General features: G+C 60.6%; 1 protein-coding gene across 1 annotated transcript in view; it reads left to right on the forward strand.

Moving 5' to 3' along the window:
• CSPG4 (chondroitin sulfate proteoglycan 4) overlaps nucleotides 1-19,507 on the forward strand; it is a 35,756-nt gene that overhangs the window by 7,210 nt on the left and 9,039 nt on the right. The window contains exons 2-5 of the mRNA XM_037833344.1: nucleotides 11,809-11,972; nucleotides 13,442-16,978; nucleotides 18,259-18,741; nucleotides 19,062-19,238. Coding sequence (XP_037689272.1) covers nucleotides 11,809-11,972; nucleotides 13,442-16,978; nucleotides 18,259-18,741; nucleotides 19,062-19,238 — 4,361 coding nt within the window. The remainder of the gene's footprint in view (nucleotides 1-11,808; nucleotides 11,973-13,441; nucleotides 16,979-18,258; nucleotides 18,742-19,061; nucleotides 19,239-19,507) is intronic.

A 19,507-nucleotide genomic window follows, 5' to 3' on the forward strand; every position in this document is an offset into this window, starting at 1 on the left:
CTAATAGAACCCAGGGGCCTTCCCAAGCCAGGGATCCATGTCCAGTCATCTGGGGCCTGTTTCCCTGCAGCCATCCAGCTGGAGCCCAGCCGAGCTCCTCCGGGGCGGGTACTCAGATGGGAGCCTGTCCCTGCAACGGGTGACAGCCCTGGGGAAGGGAAGATGTGGAGACCTGAGCCAGCTGTGCAATGACAGTTGTGTGGCCTTAGGCAAACCCTTGTCCTTGTCTGGGCCCCTGGGTGAGATCTTCAGTCTCCAGAGTCAGCTCTAAAATTCTAACCTCAAGCCTCTTGAGGACAGGACAGGGGACTCTACCGCTGTCCAGAGAAAGCCAACTGCTTGTCCTGGGCCACAGAGTGTGGCAGGCTGGGCCTAGAATGGGGTTGACAGGCGCCCGGCCTGCCAGGGCTCTCTGGCATTGGGAAACTGCTTCCCTAAGTTGTCACAGAGCCCTCAGGCTCTCTGGGGATGAGTGGTGACTCCTCTCCACCCCCGGTTCCCATCTCCCACCCCCTGGCCCCAGCCCCGCCCTGCCAAAAATAAACCCAGACCACCCGATCTCGTACCAGCCAGACCCACCCAGCCCCTCCAGAGACAGTTGAGTCACCGCACGGAGCGGCTCCTTTTTTAACTGTCTGAGTCACCAGTTGTGGCAGTGGGTCCTTGACACACGCCCCAGGCTAAAAGAGCCTGCCTGCCCAGTGCCCTGCAGCCACCCCGCAGCCCGCAGCGGGCACAACCAAGAGAGTGACCTGAATAGTCGCTGGCTGCAGGTGGGAGTCCAGCTTGAACCCGTCCCACCTGGGCCTCCCACCCTGAATCCTGAGACTGCCAAAAACAGAGGGCCTCACGGCATCCAACTCAGCCTCCAGCCGCTCTGCAGAGGGTCCCGAAGGCTCTCTCTGCCTCACCAACAACCTCTGCAAGTCGCCCTTGCTTCTTCTATCCCCTCTACTCACAGTGTCAGCTGCCTGCCCATCTCTCTCCCCTTCCCCGTCCCTCCAGCTCTCTCCCCCATCCCCCTTCCTCCTCTCCTCCCCCTTCCCCTTTCTCCGTTTCTCTCTTCCCCATCCTGCCATGTGTCTCCCCCATTCTTGTCTTTGTCCATCTCTTCTCCATCCCTGTTTCTGTCTCTCTTCCCTATCTCTCCAGCCTGCTCTTTTCTCTTTTCCTCACCCCTTTACCCAGGCTCCATAGCCATCCATGGTGCTCCCTCTGCGGCCAGAGCCCATCCCCCTCACCCAGGTCCTTCTCTGCCTTCTCTGTGGACATATGGACCCTCACCTCAGCACATTCCCACTGGGTACTCTGGGCCCCAAGGGACCAATCCAAAGAGAAATTTTCCATCCGCATCACTTGAGTCCTCCTCCCCAAAGCAGGCTACATCCTGTCCCAGGGAAGCCAAGATCCCCCAGGCACTTCCTTGGGGCCTGAGAAAAGGGGGGCAGGAGGCCTGGGAATAGCCCCACCCCCACCCCTACCGGGTGGGAGCCTGCACAGCCTCAGACCCCAACGGCTCCTGTCTATGGCTGTGGCCTCCAGCTATAAATAGGGGCTCCAATTCTATTTTCTTTAAAAACAAGCACCAGACTCGGTCACCACAGGCCCAGAAAAAGCATTCCCTGTCTGGGGCAGTCCCCCAGCCCCACCCAATCCCTGGCCAGGCCCGGCTCCCTACCTCTGGGCACTGGGGCCTGGAGGGCAGACGGGGTCTGGAAAGGAGCCTGAGGTCAGACAAGATGGGGGTAGCTCCCAGACGCAAGCCCACCCAGCCAGATCACCTGGGGAAATACGGCCCAACCCCCATGTCCTGCCGGGCCCCTGCCTCCCTCTTCCCACCTCCCCTCCCCAGTCAGGGCCAATCTTGGGGCCCAGAGTCCCGCCCTGAGGCTCACAGTGTTGAGGAAAAGAAGTAACAGTGCACAACTGCCCCAGCCACCTTTGAGTGTCTGCACCCCACGTGCAGAGAAAGTACTTTGGGCTACAGGGAAGGGTGGGGGAAGACATCTTCCCTGAAGGGGCCTGAGAGCGTTTCACAGCCAGAAAGGAGAGACGAGCCTGCCAGGCCAAAGGCCCAGCCTGAGGGAAGGCAGGGAAGTGAGAACCTGTTGGGTGGAAAAAGCCCAAGGCCCAGTGAGGCTGTCACCTGGATGCCCAACAGGGGCAAGGTCACCCGGGGCCCTCAGAGCCATGCTAGGGGGTTGGGTCTTGATCCTGGGGCAATGGGGAGCCATTGAAGGCTTCCAAGCAAGGGAGGCTGATGGAGCAACTTTCCTTTTAGAAAGTTAATTCTGACTGCTATTAGCAAATAGGAGGCAGGAAATTCACTAAGCCAGGCAAGGGAGAACTGAGGGGCAGGACTAGCAGAACAGGGTAGTTAGTCAGTGGTGGAGAGGGAGAAGGGAGAAGGGTCTGGGAGGACTCTCATGTTTCCACCCAGAAAAGGGGGATGGGGAGTGGGTTGGGGGAGGGATGGCCCTGAGTCTAGTTTGGGAGGGGTAGGATTTGGGGGCTCCTGGGGAAGTTCTGTCTAGATTCTAGGGGGCATTGGGTAGACCCAGAGCCCTTGAGAGTTGCTGTTGGAGACAGAGATGTGGGTACCATTAGCAAAAATGCAGGGCCTGAGGCCAGGGTCGGGGGATACGGGGAGACATAACCTGGAGAGAGTGTGCCCCGGGTGGACACAGCTCCGGAGGAGCTCACAGGCTGAAGGGGTCTGAGGAGATGGCAGGTGGGACCACTTCCCGGTCCATCCTGCTCTGCCTCTTGCTGGCACACCACCAGAGCCAGAGAGCTCACTGCTCTGCCTGAGAGAAAACCCCTAATAGGGAGCTGAAGCCACCTCGTTTTGATCCTTTGCTCCCTTAGATGCTGATGTTTCCTCCATCCGCAGCTGTTTATGGGCCCCCTGGATGCACAGATGCCCCGGGTAGGGGGTCGGGCCGTGGGTCCTGTCCTCGAGCACTTCCAGTCTTGGCTGGGCCCATGGCCATTTGGGTCAGAGGAGGCTCTGCTGTACCCTCTGTAGCAGCCACACCCCTCCACTGGCCACTTCCTGCTGGGCTGGGCTGAGCTGGGCTGGGCAGGGGCCAGGCATATGTCTGTCTCCCCATACAGATGGGAAAACTGGGGCCAGAGAAAATGCAAGAGCATGTGGCTATGACTGGAGTGTGTGTGTGTGTGTGTGTGTGTGTGTGTGTGTGTGTGTGTTCTGGGGGAGTCTCTGCTGCTCCCAGTCTCCTGGACAGGGGACTTCTGCTGTGGGGTCATTGCACCCCTCTTCCCTATAGTTCGTATAGGGGAACTGAAGTCCAGAGATAGTGGTGGCTTCTGCAGGGCCCATGGCCTGTTGGACTCACAGCGGCCCCCCCCGGTCCAGGCCTCTGGCCAGACTGACAGTCATCGCTTCCACCACATCCCCCCACCCCCACCAAGGTCACACACTCACTGTCTCCGAACCCAGCCTGCCAGGCAGGGGGTGGCCTCGGGACAACTCCCCAATGGCCCTGCCCTTAGCGGTTTCTCATTTCTTGTCTCAGAACTGGGGGCGGACTTGGAGGTACGCAATGGGCTTCCCTGTTCTGGGCTCTGCCAGGAGAGGGCCTGGCCCAGCAGCCTCCTGGGGGCAGGCTTCCCCGCCCTGGGCAGAGCCCAGACCCCCGCCTTCCACTTCCCGCCACCTCCTGCCCTGGCCGTCAGTCCCCAGCGGGCAGGGCTGGCGTCTATGGACAGCTCCTGGAACATGCCATCCCCAGCCAGCCCCGGAAGAAGCTTCCTCCCCAGAGCCCCAGTCCTTCCAGCCGTACTGGGAGAGGCCGAGAGGCCGGGTCTGCCAGACTACGCATCGAAAGCAGATGCTTCTCCCTGCCTTCCTCCCACCCTCCCACCTCCATCTCTGACCCTGACTGAGGAAGCCCCAGGAGGAGAAGGGAAAAAGCGAGTCTTCCCCAGGCGGGCGGCCAACCCTCACACCCTCCTCCCACTTCCGATCTGCATGTAGCAACCAAGCCCCCCCACTTCTGTGTACACGCACACTCATTGCACCATTATCCTCACCGATGCCCACCACACCCAGCTCTGGGACCAGACCCACTGGGGCTTGAACGCCAGCTCTGCCACTGCTCTCTGTGCAGCTCAGGGGACTGCCCTTGGAGCCTCAGTTTCCTCATCCATAAAACAGGGGATCCCCCACAGGGCCCGTGCAGGGGCTGGGGGCCTGGGCAGGCCCAGGGTCCGATGAAGGTCCCTTATTCTTGTGTCTTCCCTACCAGAACCCCCACCCAAGCCAGGGCCCATTGAGGGGACGCTCCCCCGGCCCCTCTAAGGCCTGGAAAGCCAGGGGATAGGGAGTGAGGAAAGGGCTTGGAAATCCAGCTGTCTCCCTGTACAGAAGGAAAATTATAAGGTAGGGAAAAGCCTCTTGGAACTGCTCCCTGCCACAGCAGCCCCACCCCTCCTCGCCTCGGGCCTGGGGAGCAGCAGGCTTTCCACAAAGACTCTATTGAGGCCCCCCGCTTCCTCCCGCTCCCACCCCTCCAGCCTGGGTGGACTCTGTGGGCTCCTTCTTCCAGCAAAACCTCTCATTTTCCCTCCCGCTTCCTCTGTGCCCCACGTGGCCCCAGGGTTGGAACACGTGGCTGGGAGCCCAGGATACCAGCCCTGCCCCTGTCAGGGTCTGTGGGCAAGCTTCACCTCTCCTACCCCGCCTGCCCCTGCTTCCTCTCCAGGAGCACTCAGCTTCCAGAGAGGGCCCCTAGCTTGGATGTTTTCCCCAATCAATGTCCCTCCACAGGGGTGGCCTCAAGGTACTCAGTAAGAGGCCCAGTAGCTGAGGCCAGTGACCAGGGTCAGGGCTCAGCCAACAGCTGAGAAAATCATTTTCCTGCCCTGGCCTCCTTGGCCTTGCAAGGAACCAGAAAGCCAACCAAGCAGAAGGTCAAGTGCTCTGAGTGGGAGACGCATGGCTCAAGAGTTCTTGTGACAAGAAGGGACGGGACCACCTGACCCTCAGGCAGAGGTCTCTGGCGTTTGGATGTGGAGGCCATTTGCCCGTGAACGCCACGTTCCACCTCTGGAGTACCCTGTGCTGGGATAAGGTATTGTCTCCTGAGAGAGGCAGCTGCTGTTTCAAGCTCTGTGTGATTTTGAACTAATCCGCTGTTTGCATGACGGCTGTCACTGGACTGTTGGGACAGTCTGGTTATGCAATCCCAGACTGCACTCAGAGAGTTAGGCTAGCTAATGAGCAGTTAGTCCTGTGGGGTCTGCAGGTGTGGGGAGCGTCTCCCCGGCAGCCAGCCCTGCGAGGGAGGCATGGGCCATCTAGCTTTTGCTTGCATGACCCCAGTGTCACTGCTGGGCAGGTAACTTTGGAACTTTGGTCTGAGCTAAGTCTGTCCCCTGTAACCTCCTTGCCCCTTGTGGCTGGGGTTCGGCCCCCACAGGGCTGGCCATCCACTGACTTGTCCAGTCAACTAGTATTTATTGAGCATGTGCTATAGTCAGGGCTTGTGCGAGGCAGAGGGTCTCTGCCCCCGGGAAGCTCACGGTCTCCTGGATGAGAGACACACACAAAGACCACAGCTAATTACAAAGCAGGGGGTAGGTGCTTCAATGGGAGACCTCCAGGCTGCTCTCAGAGGATGCAGGAAGGGGCCTAACACTGGCTGCCGAGGGTGGGAGTAGGGCTGGGAAGTGGTATCCACAGTGAGAAAACGATGAGACGTTGAGTGAGCGCTGACAGGACGGAGCTCCAGGCGGAGGAGACAGTACATGCAAAAGCCTGGAGGCCGGAGAGCACGGCTCGTTTGGGGAGATGGTGCTTATGGGCAACATGGGGCGAGGAGCTGAGGTTGGGGGCGTGGGGCGGCCAGGACCTTCCGTGCCTGGGTTCAAGAGCGAGCCGCTGAAGCATTTAAGCAGGGAGTGACATCCTTCAGCTTGTTCCCTTCCCTTGGACGTTCCCTCTGACTGCTGTGTGGAGAAAGGACGGGAGGAAGGTTGGAGTCTGGGGACCAGCGAGGAGGCTGCCAGTGATGGTGGCCTGAGGACTCGGGGTGACTGCAGAAAGGTGGCCACCCCTAAAGGGTGATATGGAGGTAGGGGCAGCAGGCCTTGGTGTCAGCCTGGCTTGGGGGGTTGGGGGCTGGAGGGCAGCAGGGGTGGGGAGAGTGGAGCAGACAACACCTGGTTTCCCGCCTGTGGAGGCCGAGTGGATGGATGGGAGTGCCCCCAGCTGAGTGAACGGGGAGGGGGCACAGAGCTGGGGGAGGTGACTGCTCTGTCTGAGATGGCTGAGCCTTGGGGGGACAGTGGGACGTGCTGATGGAGGGTCTGTGGGAGCAGTGGCATCTGAGCAGCACACAGGACAGCTTCTCCCTTGCCCGGGGAGCCCACATGGCTGGGGAGGGGGCTCGCAGTCACGGTCATGTCCGGACCCAGACTGTGGGCCCCACACGCTGCATCCCCCATCCCACCCCTGCCCCACACTCACTCGGACACCCCGTGTGTATACACGTGACACTGAGCCCCACTCTCACCTACACCCTGCCCTCCGGGGCCGTGCAGGGGTCTGGGGGGTCTCCCGTTCACACTGCTTTGCTTTCCGAGCTCTAAAACGGATAGGGGCATGTACAGACATTGAGCCCCACCGCCCTGGGGGCTGTACCTCCGGTTCTAAATCAGAGGGACCATCCCACCTCACCCCACCCACCCCATTCTCTTCAGAGGTGCTCTGGCTTGGGGGCAGAACACAGTAAAGAGAAAAGGAGTGCCTTGGAGGCACAAAGGAGGGACATGGTCTGAGATCTGCAGGGGGCCCCGGTGGCCTTGGGAAAGTCTCTCACGCAGGGCCGGCATTCAGTCCCTCACACACCCACGAGGGGAGACAGAGCACCCTTCCCTCCTTGCCTCTGCCCTCCCAGAACACGCCCCCCACAGCCCCCCTCAGACTCCCTCAGGGGGCTCCCCCAGCCTCGCCCTGCCTGCCCAGACCTGGAGCCAGGATCTGCCACCCCAGGTGCCAAGCCCCAAGGGGCTGTGGAGGAGACCGACTTGGCTCCAGAGCAGGGTCCCCTCCCCTCCCTCGCTCCTGTCCACAGCAGCAGGTTCGCTGCCAACATCCTGCTTTCTCTGTCTCTCTTGGTTTTTCTCCTTCATCTCCTTCCTGGGCCTTGGTCCGTATCCCCAGGTGCAGGCTTTGAGGAGGAGGGAGGGTTTTATTTCTCGATATCTTTCTCAGGCTTTCTGTCTCTTCCTGGTTGCCTCTTTCTGTCCAACCCTATCTCCACATTATTATATTTGTGATTGATTGAGTGGATGGATGGAAGGAAGGAAGGAAGGATGGAATCGGGCCCCCCTTTCTCTCCCCACGCACCTCTCACCTCCAGCGCATCTCAGTGGCATGGGTGTACCTCCCCCAGGCCCAGGTCTCCCACCCCTGACCCTCACTGTGGGTTCAGACACTCCCACTGGCCGTCCCACCCAGCATCTCTGGGCTCCCAGACTTTCTCCCTTATAAAGTCAGGCGGCAGCAGACACCCAGGAATGCTGCCGTTGCCCATGACGCATGCCGGCTGAGGGCCGCCTGGATGCCCCCAGCAACCCGGAATGTGGCAGGAGCTGGGCACGCAGGGATGGACTGCCAGGGAGTGGGGCGGGGCGGAGTGGGGGTGCCGAGACGGTGGGCTCCGACAGGTGGCGGAGGCAGGAGTAGCGGGCTCTCTTCTGCTTTTCTCTGTCAAATCACTTCTCTGGAGCCTCAGTTTGTTCTGTCTGGAAAGTGGAAGCCGAGTACCCTGCTGAGGCATGGGCTGCAGAGAATTTTGAGATTGTGCCTGGCTTCCAGACTGTCCTGGGGCAAGGAGTGGTGCTCCCAGACAACCAGGATGGGAGCAGAGAGGAGGAGAAAGAGACAAAGACAAATAGGAAGACAGGGACAAGGGACAATAGAGGCAGGGACAGGCAGCAGGGATAGCGGACAGACAAAGACAGAGAGATGGTTTGGGTTAGCCCCTAGGTGTTCTGAGGACTCAGGAGGGGCAAGGTCTGCACCAGCCCCACCTACCACCCCAGCCCAGATTGGAAAAGGCACCTATGCTTCAGACCTGCCCTAGCCAGGCTTGGAAGGGTGTGGGGTGCCTGCTGGGCAGAGCTGCTCACTGCACAGTGATTCTTTTCCCCAAGAACCTACTGACAAGCAAAGGGGTGGGTGTCATCATGGGCTCATGCAACATGTTTGGGGTCTCCCGGGGCAGGTCCCCACTCACGCATACCCCGGGAGTGCCCCCCGGGAGCCAGGAGAAGCCAGCACCACCAGTGGCACTGCTAGGGGACTTGCTGGAGGACCTTGGCCTCAGCCCCATCCTCTCTGGGCCCATCTCCCCATCTGTGAACGGGATTGGCAGGGCAGGATGCAGGCTCCTTCTGGGTCCCCAACTCTAAGTCTCAGGAACCACCCCACCCCAGGGCCCAGACAGCAGTGCCCTGTTCCCTGTTCATGGGCAGGAAGGGTGGGAAGCTGTAAGGCCTTCTCCACCTTCAGCAAACTTCTCAGATGGGCACCGGGCGAGAGGGGCAGGAAGCCTCCAAGAACACACGCTTCTTTCACAGAGCCAGGCCCAGACGAGTAACGGCGGGCGAGCACAGAGGGGCAGGACAGGCCTGGACACAATTACTGCTCTGTCCCGGCAGCTCCCAGCCCACACGCGCGCACACACACAGACACACAGCCTTACGCAAACCCAAAACACACCCACCAGCCACCCACACACTTGCACATGGACACATACTCATGGACACAGCCCTATACACTCACCTACATACCTTCTTCTAGACAGAGAAACTTATGCATGCCGGCACTCTTCCTCCCCCCTCCCTTTGTACCCCAGACCATTTGGGGCATCCTGATCCCCGCTCTGCTGAAGGCAGGGCACCCCCTGGGCAGTGCACACCATTGACCCTCTGCACGTCTGTATTTCGGAGATGAATCCCTGACCTGGAAGGGACCAGGACTAATCCCCGTAGACATGAGGAGGAAGGGGTTGGGAAAGAGCACCCATTTTACAGAATGGTAACACTGAGGCCTGGCCTGAGCCCCTTCCTCTGGCCCAGATGGCAGCCCACACAGCTGCTGCAGGCCTGGCCTGGCATTTTGATAAATTGTGGACTTCCTGAACCTGGAGTCCAGAGCAGGTTCCCAGCCCCCCTCTTCCAAATCAGGCCACCAAACCTGGCTTGGTCCTTGCTCCTTTTCCATCTATTCCTTTGCCTTCAAGTTTTCCTGAGCCTCCAGGGCATGAGGGGATAGCACTGCCCCTTTGCCCATCCATGGGGGACCTGTGTACCCCTGCCAGTCTCTCACTCAGCCTTCCTGCCCCCCACTAAGACTGCCTATTCCCCTTCCTCTCTGCTACTCTATACCACCCTTGCCTCCCCCAGGAAGCCCTCTGGGATTGACTCGTGACTCATTCCTGCTTTCTCCTGTACCCCTTCTCCAACTAGTTCCCCCAGGACAGGGATTCTGGGTTCCTGTAACTGCAGCCCATCAGACACAAGTAAGAGAGTCAGAAGGAGGTGGGGGAGTGGCACTGTCAGAGTTTCCAAAGCCGTGGCCAGGGAAGCCTCAGAGCCTTTGCCGGGGTGAGGGGGCTGCCTGGCCTGCTCTCTCTCTCTCTCTCTCTCTCTCTCTCTCTCTCTCTCTCTCTCTCTCTCTCTCTCTCTCTCTCTCTCTCTCTCTCTCGACAGCACAAGGCAGCCTGTGTGAGCCCTTCCCGCCCCGGCCCCACAGGAAACAGCAGGGCCCAGCCCCTCAATGAGCCCATTCAGACCCCAGCTCTCTGGAAAGTACCTCTGCTTCCTGCCACCCTCCCACTCTGGCCTCGTGAACCAGGCCAAACAGATTGCTACTCTCTCCTGCCGGGAGAGGCTTGGAGGCAGGTAGTCCAACGATTAGGACCAGCCACCTATTTCAGTTCCTGTCTGGTCAGACCGCTGACCTTGACCATGCCCCAACAGGTTTATATACACCCTTGGTGCAAGGGAGGGTGGATGGGGGTGCGGTCACTCCTGCACAGGGAAGGGGCATGTACCCCTTTCCCCATGGGGAGTAGGTAGGTAAATGTTTAACAAGATTCTGTCTTGGGGGAATGGAGGCCCTGATTTGCCCATCTTCTTTCTGTGGTATAAATATTCCCACCACGGGCAATGTCACCCAGCTCACAAAATTCCTGAACATTTAACAATCCGCTTTTGCAATAGAAATGAGGCCCTGTAAGCCAGCTCCGGGGAACCACAGTGGGGGGTCCACCCTGCAGGGGCTGTGCACCCCACCCCCTGTGCTCAGGCAGCCCTCAGTTTAGTGTGCTGGGTTGTCCCTGCAGATAAGGTGCCCCTGCACATGCCTGCCACCCACCAACTCCCTGGCCTGTCCCTCACTGGCACGGAGGTTGCCAGCCTGCTGTCCCTACCTGCTCAGACGGTTTTGCAGTTCTCATTTGATTTTTCTAGCTTCCCAGACAAGTTTCTGGTGTTGCCAACAAGTGCTGGCAAGACAAGATAACTAGAGGGGATTCTAACTGAGCCCAAGGGGAAAGCATTATCTTTCTTGGACATCCTTCCCAATGGTGTTTGCTGCCCTTAGGGCTTACACGTCTCAGATGCTGCTTTCTCAAGGTGGATGTGCCAGCTGGCTCAGGGCGGTGGGGGACCACACGTGGCTCATGCCCACCAAGGCCATCGCCTCCGCTTACTCACATGGGGTTTAGGGGGAGCAGGAAGGGATGAATCACCTTTTTAACCCCTTCCTGTTTTCCTCCCAGTGCTGGATCTCTGTGGGACAGAGTCAAAGTTACAGTTGGCCTTAACCTCTGCAAAAGGAATGGACCAACAGTAAATTGAAGGACAAGGAAAGCTAATTTTGAGAAAATGCCTCGAGGACATGGCAGCTTTAAAAGGAGCCCAGTGTGGGACCAAAGGGGCTTGCATGGTGACCAATGCCCCTGGTCAAACTGAAATACAGCCTGCTGCCTGAGAGGCCCTCTCTGCCCTGCCCAGGCGGCCCTCAGCCCCTCAGGCCCAGTCTTCAGCCTTAAGTCCTGGGGGAAGCAAAGGCTTAGCTGTTCTCATCCTTGGCTCCTTAGCCCAGCCGGAAACAATGGGGCCGGATCTGACCACTCACAGGGGCCATTAATAGCTCTACAGCAGGAAGCAATTGGGGGCAATGGAGGAAGTTTCAGCCCATTCTGGGTCCAGCACTGCATATGGTCTCCATCTGGCCTCGGGACCCTTCTCCTCACAGGTTCAGGCCAACAAGCTGCCGCCCTCACTCCCTAGGGCAGCTGGGAGCACGGCCTGGAGAGAAGTGGGGCTGGGTGGGCTGCCTGTCTAAGCACAACCACTGGGCACCAGCTGTGGCTCCAGCCAACCCCTGGAGGTGGGCATGGTGTGGGCTGTGGGTGGGTGGGCTGCTCAGGAGCCAAGAATAAGTGCAGTTAGGAGAAAGAATTTGAGAGGGGCTCAGTTTGGGATGGGTGTAGTTCTCCTGGAGCTACAATGCTGGGGCCACCAGGCCAGGTAGTCAGTGGCCCAAAGCCAGTGACAGTTTTGCTTTGGGCCAGGGAGGTAGCAGACCCAGAGGAAAATCCCAGAAGGAGACCTGAGTTTCTGGGAATTGCTAGGTTCTGGCCTCCTTCATAGCCAAGGTCTGGACTGGACACAAAGCAAGGCTGTGCCTTCCTTCTGAAGCCAGAACCAAGCAGGTACTTCCAGGTGAGAGGCCGAGCCGTGACCACAGCTCCCTCTCTCACACAGCCTCCTTCTTCGGTGGGAACCATCTGGAGGTTCCTGTGGCCACAACCCTGACCGACATCGACCTCCAGCTGCAGTTCTCCACAGCCCAGCCCGAAGCTCTCCTTCTCTTGGCAGCGGGCCTAGCTGACCACCTCCTGTTGCAGCTTTCCTCTGGACGCCTGCAGGTCAGTGACATCCCCCCAAGGTCAAGGGCAGGACCTCTTTTCTAGCTTTGAAAAGCCTTGAACAGCCCCCACCTGGCTGTGTGACTGTGGGCTCTCAAGTTCTCACCAGTGAAATGGACAATACTAGCATCCCAGAGAGTGAATCCTTATGAACCAGCTCTGTCCTCCCATGCTCTTCAACCTCATTTCTCACCACAGCCCCAGCTGGCCCCTTGGGCACTGGGCACCTTGGGGTGTCTTGCCACCAGGCCTCTGCTCACTCACTCCTCCTGCCTGGCGTGTGCCTCATGCATTCCCTCCGCCTGTCTAGCTCCAGCCTCTCCTGAAATCTCAGCTTGGGCGTCCCTTCCTCCAGGAAGTGTCCCCTTGGCACTCACCTGGATTGGGTTCCTCTCCTGGGTTCCACCCCCACCCGTGCATCCCTCTGGCTTAGCACCAGTCACTCTGGATTGCCATTAGCTCTCGACGACGGTGACAGCGCCTGTACAGCCACAGCTTCCTTATTTGTCCATTTCACCGTTCAAGTCACTACGAGCCTTATTAGCCAGGAGTCTTCCTGTTCCCTCTTGAGGCTTACCCCTAACCGTGAAGAGTTTGAGGACCCTGGCGTCTTGCCTGGTCCAAATTTAGGGGACCCATCTGCTTCCACACCCCACTGGGTGTGACCTGATCATCGTCTGCTGCCGTTGCTTCTCCCTGCCACTAGGGGTCACTGTCGGGGGCTTGCCCGGGGATGTCTGGCATGAGGCTGCTCCGTGGCCAGGCTTGGCGAGGCCACACCCTCAGGGAGGTGCACTCCCGCGGATCCTGGTGCTCATGCTCTGCTCTTTCAGTGCCCACACTCTGCCGCCTCCCAGGCCACCATCAGGCTGTGGGAGCTTTGCAGCAGAGCCATTGTTGTGGAGACAGAACCCCATCCCACTTCTCTCCCCAGTGACCCCTCCCTCCCCAGGCCAGAATGCTTTTATCTATGAAACCTTCAAGCACAGATAATCGGATTAGGCTCCCCGTCCCCAAAGCGGGGACGTGGCTGCCCTCCGTGACCCCGGGGTGCTGTGGCCTACTCAGGAAAACTCACCAGGGCGTTCCCAGGGTCCTGTTATTCCAGGGGTGGAATCTTCGGGGTTCCAAGATGACTTTCTGGCACCTCTTGCCAAAGGAAAGAGGGGACGCACAAGAAGCCATAAGCTGAATCTCCAGGAGGGCATCTTGCTAAATGTCAGCTCCTTGTGGGCAGGGACCACATCTGATGCACACCAGGGCGCTCAGAGACCGTCCAGGCCCTTGATTGACTTTGTGAGGGTCTTGGGGATGGCGGGAGGGAGAGAGGGTGCCCTGAGAAGCCCTTGTCCTGAGTGCTCTGCTCTGGGGGTCCCCAGCGTAGGAGACTCCCTGTGCTTTTACAGGACAAGTGATGGGTTCAAGATGCTGCACACACACCCCACACCAATGTCCCCTTCTCTCTCCAGGTCAGACTTGTCCTGGGTCAGGAGGAGCTGAGGCTGCAGAGCCCGGCAGAGACCCCACTGAGCGACAATGTCCCCCACGCTGTGGTGCTCACCGTGTTGGACGGCCGGGCTGTGTTGTCCATTGATGGACTCCTCAACACCTCAGCCCCTGCCCCAGAAGCTCCCCTGGAGGTCCCCTATGGGCTCTTTGTGGGGGGCACTGGGAGCCTTGGATTGCCCTACCTGAGGGGAACCAGCCGACCCCTGAGGGGTTGCCTCCACGAAGCCACCCTCAACGGCCGCAGCCTCCTCCGGCCGCTGACCCCAGGCGTGCTTGAGGGCTGTGCCGAAGAGTTTTCCGCGGGTGACGACGTGGCCCTTGGCTTCTCTGGGCCCCACTCGCTGGCTGCCTTGCCCGCCTGGGGCACTCGGGACGAGGGTACCCTGGAGTTCACACTCACCACGAGGAGCCAGCAGGCGCCCCTGGCCTTCCAGGCGGGGGGCCGGCAGGGGGATTTCATCTACATGGACATATTTGACGGCCACCTGCGGGCCGTGGTCGAGAAGGGCCAGGGCACCGTGCTGCTGCACAACAGCGTGCCCGTGGCCGACGGGCAGCCCCACGAGGTCAGCATCCACGTGGACGCGCACCGGCTGGAGATCTCCGTGGACCAGTACCCCACGCGCACTTCCAACCGGGGGGTCCTCAGCTACCTAGAGCCACGCGGCAGCCTCCTCCTCGGGGGCCTGGACGCGGAGGCCGCCCGCCACCTCCAGGACCACCGCCTCGGCCTGGCGCCCGGGACTGCCAACGTCTCCCTGCTGGGCTGCCTGGAGGACCTTAGCGTCAATGGCCAGAGGCGGGGGCTCCGGGATGCCATGCTGACGCGCGACATGACCGCTGGCTGCAGGCTGGAGGAGGACGAGTATGAGGAGGACGCCTATGGCCCCTATGAGGTGCTCTCCACCTTGGCGCCCGAGGCCTGGCAGGCCCTGGAGCTGCCTGAGCCCTGCGTGCCTGAACCGGGGCTGCCCCCCATCTTTGCCAACTTCACCCAACTGCTGACCATCAGCCCCTTGGTAGTGGCCGAGGGCGGCACAGTCTGGCTCGAGTGGCGGCACGTGCAGCCCACGCTGGACCTGAGCGAGGCCGAGCTGCGCAAATCCCAGGTGCTGTTCAGCGTGAGCCGCGGACCACGCCACGGCGAGCTGGAGCTGGACATCCCGGGCGCCCAAGTGCGAAAGATGTTCACCCTCCTGGACGTGGTGAACCGCAAGGCCCGCTTCGTCCACGACGGCTCTGAGGACACCTCGGACCAGCTGGTGCTGGAGGTGTCAGTGACGGCTCGGGGGCCCATGCCCTCGTGCCTTCGGAGAGGCCAGACTTACGTCCTGCCTATCCAAGTGAACCCCGTCAACGACCCACCCCGTATCGTCTTCCCGCACGGCAACCTCATGGTGATCCTGGAGCACACGCGGAAGCCACTGGGGCCCGACATCTTCCAGGCTTACGACCCAGACTCCACCTGCGAAGGCCTCACCTTCCAGCTCCTTGGTGTCCCATCCAGCCACCCTGTGGAGCACCGAGACCGGCCCGGGGAGCCTGCCACTGAGTTCTCCTGCCAGGAGCTGCAGGTGGGCAGCCTCGTCTACGTCCACCGCGGTGGCCCCGCACAGGACCTGACCTTCCGGGTCAGCGACGGGCTGCAGGCCAGTCCCCCAGCCACGCTGAAGGTGGTGGCCGTCCGGCCCGCCATCCAGGTCCGCCATAACACGGGGCTCCGCCTGGCGCAGGGCTCCGCTGTGCCCATCTTGCCCGCCAACCTGTCAGTGGAGACCAATGCCGTGGGGCAGGACGTGAGTGTGCTCTACCGCGTCTCCGGCGCCCTGCAGTTCGGGGAGCTGCAGAGGCAGGGGGCAGGCGGGGCGGAGGGCTCCGAGTGGTGGCCCGTGCAGGCCTTCCACCAGCGGGACGTGGAGCAGGGCCGCGTGAGATTCCTGAGCACTGACACACAGCACCGCGCCGAGGACACCGTGGAGAACCTGGCCCTGGAGGTGCAGGTGGGCCAGGAGACCCTGAGCAACCTCTCCTTCCCAGTGACTGTCCAGAGAGCCACGGTGTGGATGCTGCGGCTGCAGCCTCTGCACACGCAGAACACCCAGCAGGAGGTCCTCACCACGGCCCACCTGGAGGCCACCCTGGAGGAGGCGGGCTCAAGCCCCACCACCTTCCACTATGAGGTGGTTCAGGCCCCCAGGAAGGGAAATCTTCGGCTACAAGGCACACGGTTGTCGGACGGCCAGGGCTTCACCCAGGATGACCTACAGTCTGGCCGGGTGACCTACGGGGCCACGGCACGTGCCTCGGAGGCCATGGAGGATAACTTCCGCTTCCGTGTCACAGCTCCACCACACTTCTCCCCACTCTACACCTTCCCTATCCACATCGGCGGCGACCCTGATGCTCCTGTCCTCACCAACATCCTCCTCTTGGTGCCCGAGGGTGGCGAGGGCGTCATCTCTGCTGACCACCTCTTCGTCAAGAGTCTCAACAGTGCCAGCTACCTCTATGAGGTCATGGAGCGGCCCCGCCATGGGAGGTTGGCGTGGCGGGGGGCACGGGATAAGACCACCATGGTGACATCCTTCACCAACGAAGACCTGCTCGACGGCCGACTGGTCTACCAGCATGATGGCTCTGAGACCACAGAAGATGACATCCCATTTGTGGCCACCCGCCAGGGCGAGGGCAGTGGTAGCATGGCCTGGGAGGAGGTACGGGGTGTCTTCCGCTTGGCCATCCAACCTGTGAATGACCACGCGCCCGTGCAGACCATCAGCCGCGTCTTCCATGTAGCCCGGGGTGGGCAGCGGCTGCTGACAACAGACGACGTGGCCTTCAGTGATGCCGACTCAGGCTTCGCTGATGATCAGTTGGTGCTGACCCGCAAGGACCTCCTCTTTGGCAGTATTGTGGCGGTGGATGAGCCCACACGGCCCATCTACCGCTTCACCCAGGAGGATCTCAGGAAGAGGCGGGTCCTGTTTGTGCACTCAGGGGCTGACCGCGGCTGGATCCAGCTGCAGGTGTCAGATGGGCAGCACCAGGCCACTGCGCTGCTCGAGGTGCAGGCCTCAGAGCCCTACCTCCACGTGGCCAATGGCTCCAGCCTCGTGGTCCCTCAAGGGAGCCAGGGCGCCATCGACACAGCTGTGCTCCACCTGGACACCAACCTAGACATCCGCAGTGGGGACGAGGTCAGCTACCAAGTCACAGCTGGCCCACGCTGGGGGCAACTGCTCCGGGCTGGGCAGCCAGCCATGGCCTTCTCCCAGCAGGACCTGCTGGATGGGACCATTCTCTACAGCCACAATGGCAGCCTCAGCCCCCGCGACACCCTGACCTTCTCTGTGGAGGCGGGGCCCGTGCACACAGATGCCACCCTCCAAGTGACCATTGCCCTGGAAGGCCCACTGGCCCCACTGCATCTGGTCCAACACAAGAAAATCTACGTCTTCCAGGGGGAGGCAGCTGAGATCAGAAGGGACCACCTGGAGGTATGGGCTTGGGGAGTGATGAGCAGGGGTACAGACTGAGGAGAGAGGGCCCTTTCAGCGCCAGCTGCAGGCTTTGTGCATGTGCATGCATGCATGTTTGGGGCTGAGACTTTGATTGCTCCTGGAATGGGTGTGTGTACATGTCTTGGATGTGCACCTATACGTCTGCAAGGGATATGCCTAAGAGTTTCTGGGGAGTTTGTATGTTGTACATACATCTGCCCATGTGTTGTGTGTTATTCTGTGTATCCTGTACACATATGGGTCAAGCTGTGGCTAAGCATGCAGATTCCAGGGCCCACCCAGATACAGGGGATATCTTAGGTGGAGCCAGAGCATCTGTATTCTAGTAAGCTCCCTAGAGGATTATCGTGGGCACTAAGCTTTGGGGACTGCTGGCCCTGGAGACGGGCCTAGCTGGCCCCACACCAGCTCTTTTCCCAGACCCCAGACATTGGCTGAGGGGGTCAGGCCAGGGCTGCTGAGCACCCAGGAGCAGCCGGCAGCCCCACTGCCTGGACGTGTGACCACGTGCCAGTCCCCTGCCCTCTGTCAGCCTTATTCTCCTCCTCTGTCGATTCCTGAGGCCCTTTGGGTTCTGGCTGTCTGGACTTTGGGGACTTCCTGGAGTCAAGAAGTCTTTGCCTCCAAGGAGGCAGCATTTGAGCCAGGCTTTGAAGAGTCTGGGATGGCGACAGCAGAGAATGTGGGTAGGGGATGGTATTCCAGGCAGAGGGAGCCGTCCAGGCAAAGGCTGAGAACCAGGAATCTGAGTGGGGGCTGCTGTGTGGGCTTCCGTGGCTGGGTCATCAGGTAAGGGAGCACTTGGCAGCCTTTGGGCTAGACCCCGTCTGCGAACTCCATGGGGGCCACTGTGTGGGAGCCTGTGCCTCCGAGAAGGACGGCGCCCTCTGGAGGTGAGGGATGGCAACAGCAGGGGCATGGCCAGGGGGTCTCAGCAAACCAGCCACGGGGTTGAAGGAATCCCTGCTGTGTAGACGTGTGTACACATGGGTACATGTGTGACATGCATGAGTGTGTCCACACATCAATGTGTGGTGAGATTGTGTCACTGGGTCTGCGGATAGGTGATTGTGAGTCTCAGAGGCTGGGACCACACCTCTGACCAGCCTGGGGTTTGGGGGTGTGGACCAGCGTGCCTGTCCACGTCTAGCAAGCAGAGGTGTCTAATGCCTTGGGCACTCCCTGGCGGAGGGTGGGGGGATGCGAAGACAGAGCCCGTGAGCCCCCGCGAGTCCCTGCGCCCCTCTGTTGACCAGGCAGCCCAAGAGGCAGTGCCACCGGCAGACATTGTGTTCTCCGTGAAGACCCCACCGAGCGCCGGCTACCTGGTGACGGTGTCCCACGGCGCCTTAGCGAATGATGCGCCCAGCCTGGACCCCGTGCAGAGCTTCTCCCAGGAGGCGGTGGACGCGGGCAGGGTCCTGTACCTGCACTCCCGCCCCGACGCCTGGAACGATGCCTTCTCCCTAGATGTAGCCTCGGGCCTAGGAGCAACCCTTGAGGGCGTCCGCGTGGAGCTGGAGGTGCTGCCCGCCGCCATCCCACTGGAGGCACAGAACTTCAGTGTCCCCGAGGGCGGCTCCCGCACCCTGGTCCCCCCGCTGCTCCGCATCCCCGGCCCCTACTTCCCCACCCTGCCTGGCCTCAGCCTGCAGGTGCTGCAGCCACCCCAGCATGGGACCTTGCGGACGGAGGAAGGGCCTCAGGACAGGAGCCTTGGAGCCTTCTCCTGGAGAGAGGTAGGGCCGCCAGGGAGGCCGTGGGGGCGCAGCTGCTCTGAGACAAGAGAGAGGGGAGCCCCAGGGATTCCCAGTCTGGGTTTGGACAGAGAGGAGGCAGGGAGCTCACATTTAGGAAGCACCTCTGTCTTGGGTGCCTTATCTCATGTCACGGGCACTCAGGGAGGTAGAAAGTGTTGTCCCCATTTCCCTCCCGTGGAGACGGAATCCCAGAAGGAGTCCATCTCCTCCCACACCCAAAGGAGAGCATGAAGGTTGCTGGGCCTGAGACCGGGGCGGTGCCCATTGGGCCTGACCGCCAGCCCCGGGCCTGCCCGTAGGTGGAACAGCAGCTGATCCACTACGTGCACGATGGGAGCGAGACGCTGACAGACAGCTTCGTCCTGCTGGCCAACGCCTCGGAGATCGACCGCCAGAGCCGCCCCGTGGCCGTTACCATCACCATCCTGCCTGTCAACGACCAGCCCCCCACCCTCACCGTGAACACAGGCCTGCAGGTGGGAGCATCCCTGGGACCACCCCCATTCCCACTCCCCCACTTCCCAGAGTGTGATCCCCCCTGTACGCCTCCATTTCCTCCTCTGTAAAACGGGGACACTGCCATTCGCCTCACTAGGCTAGCAGGAGGGAAGAGGAGCTGGTGCTCTGAAAATAGACTACATGTGTGAGGCGTTGATCCTGGACACTTGTAAGTGCCTGGGCAGCCTTGTGAATGGCCATGCAGGGCCCTGCTGTTTCCAAGACTTATCCACAGCAGACTTTTTCT

This window comes from Choloepus didactylus, chromosome 4 (assembly GCF_015220235.1).
Source record: "Choloepus didactylus isolate mChoDid1 chromosome 4, mChoDid1.pri, whole genome shotgun sequence".
NCBI lineage: Eukaryota > Metazoa > Chordata > Mammalia > Pilosa > Megalonychidae > Choloepus > Choloepus didactylus.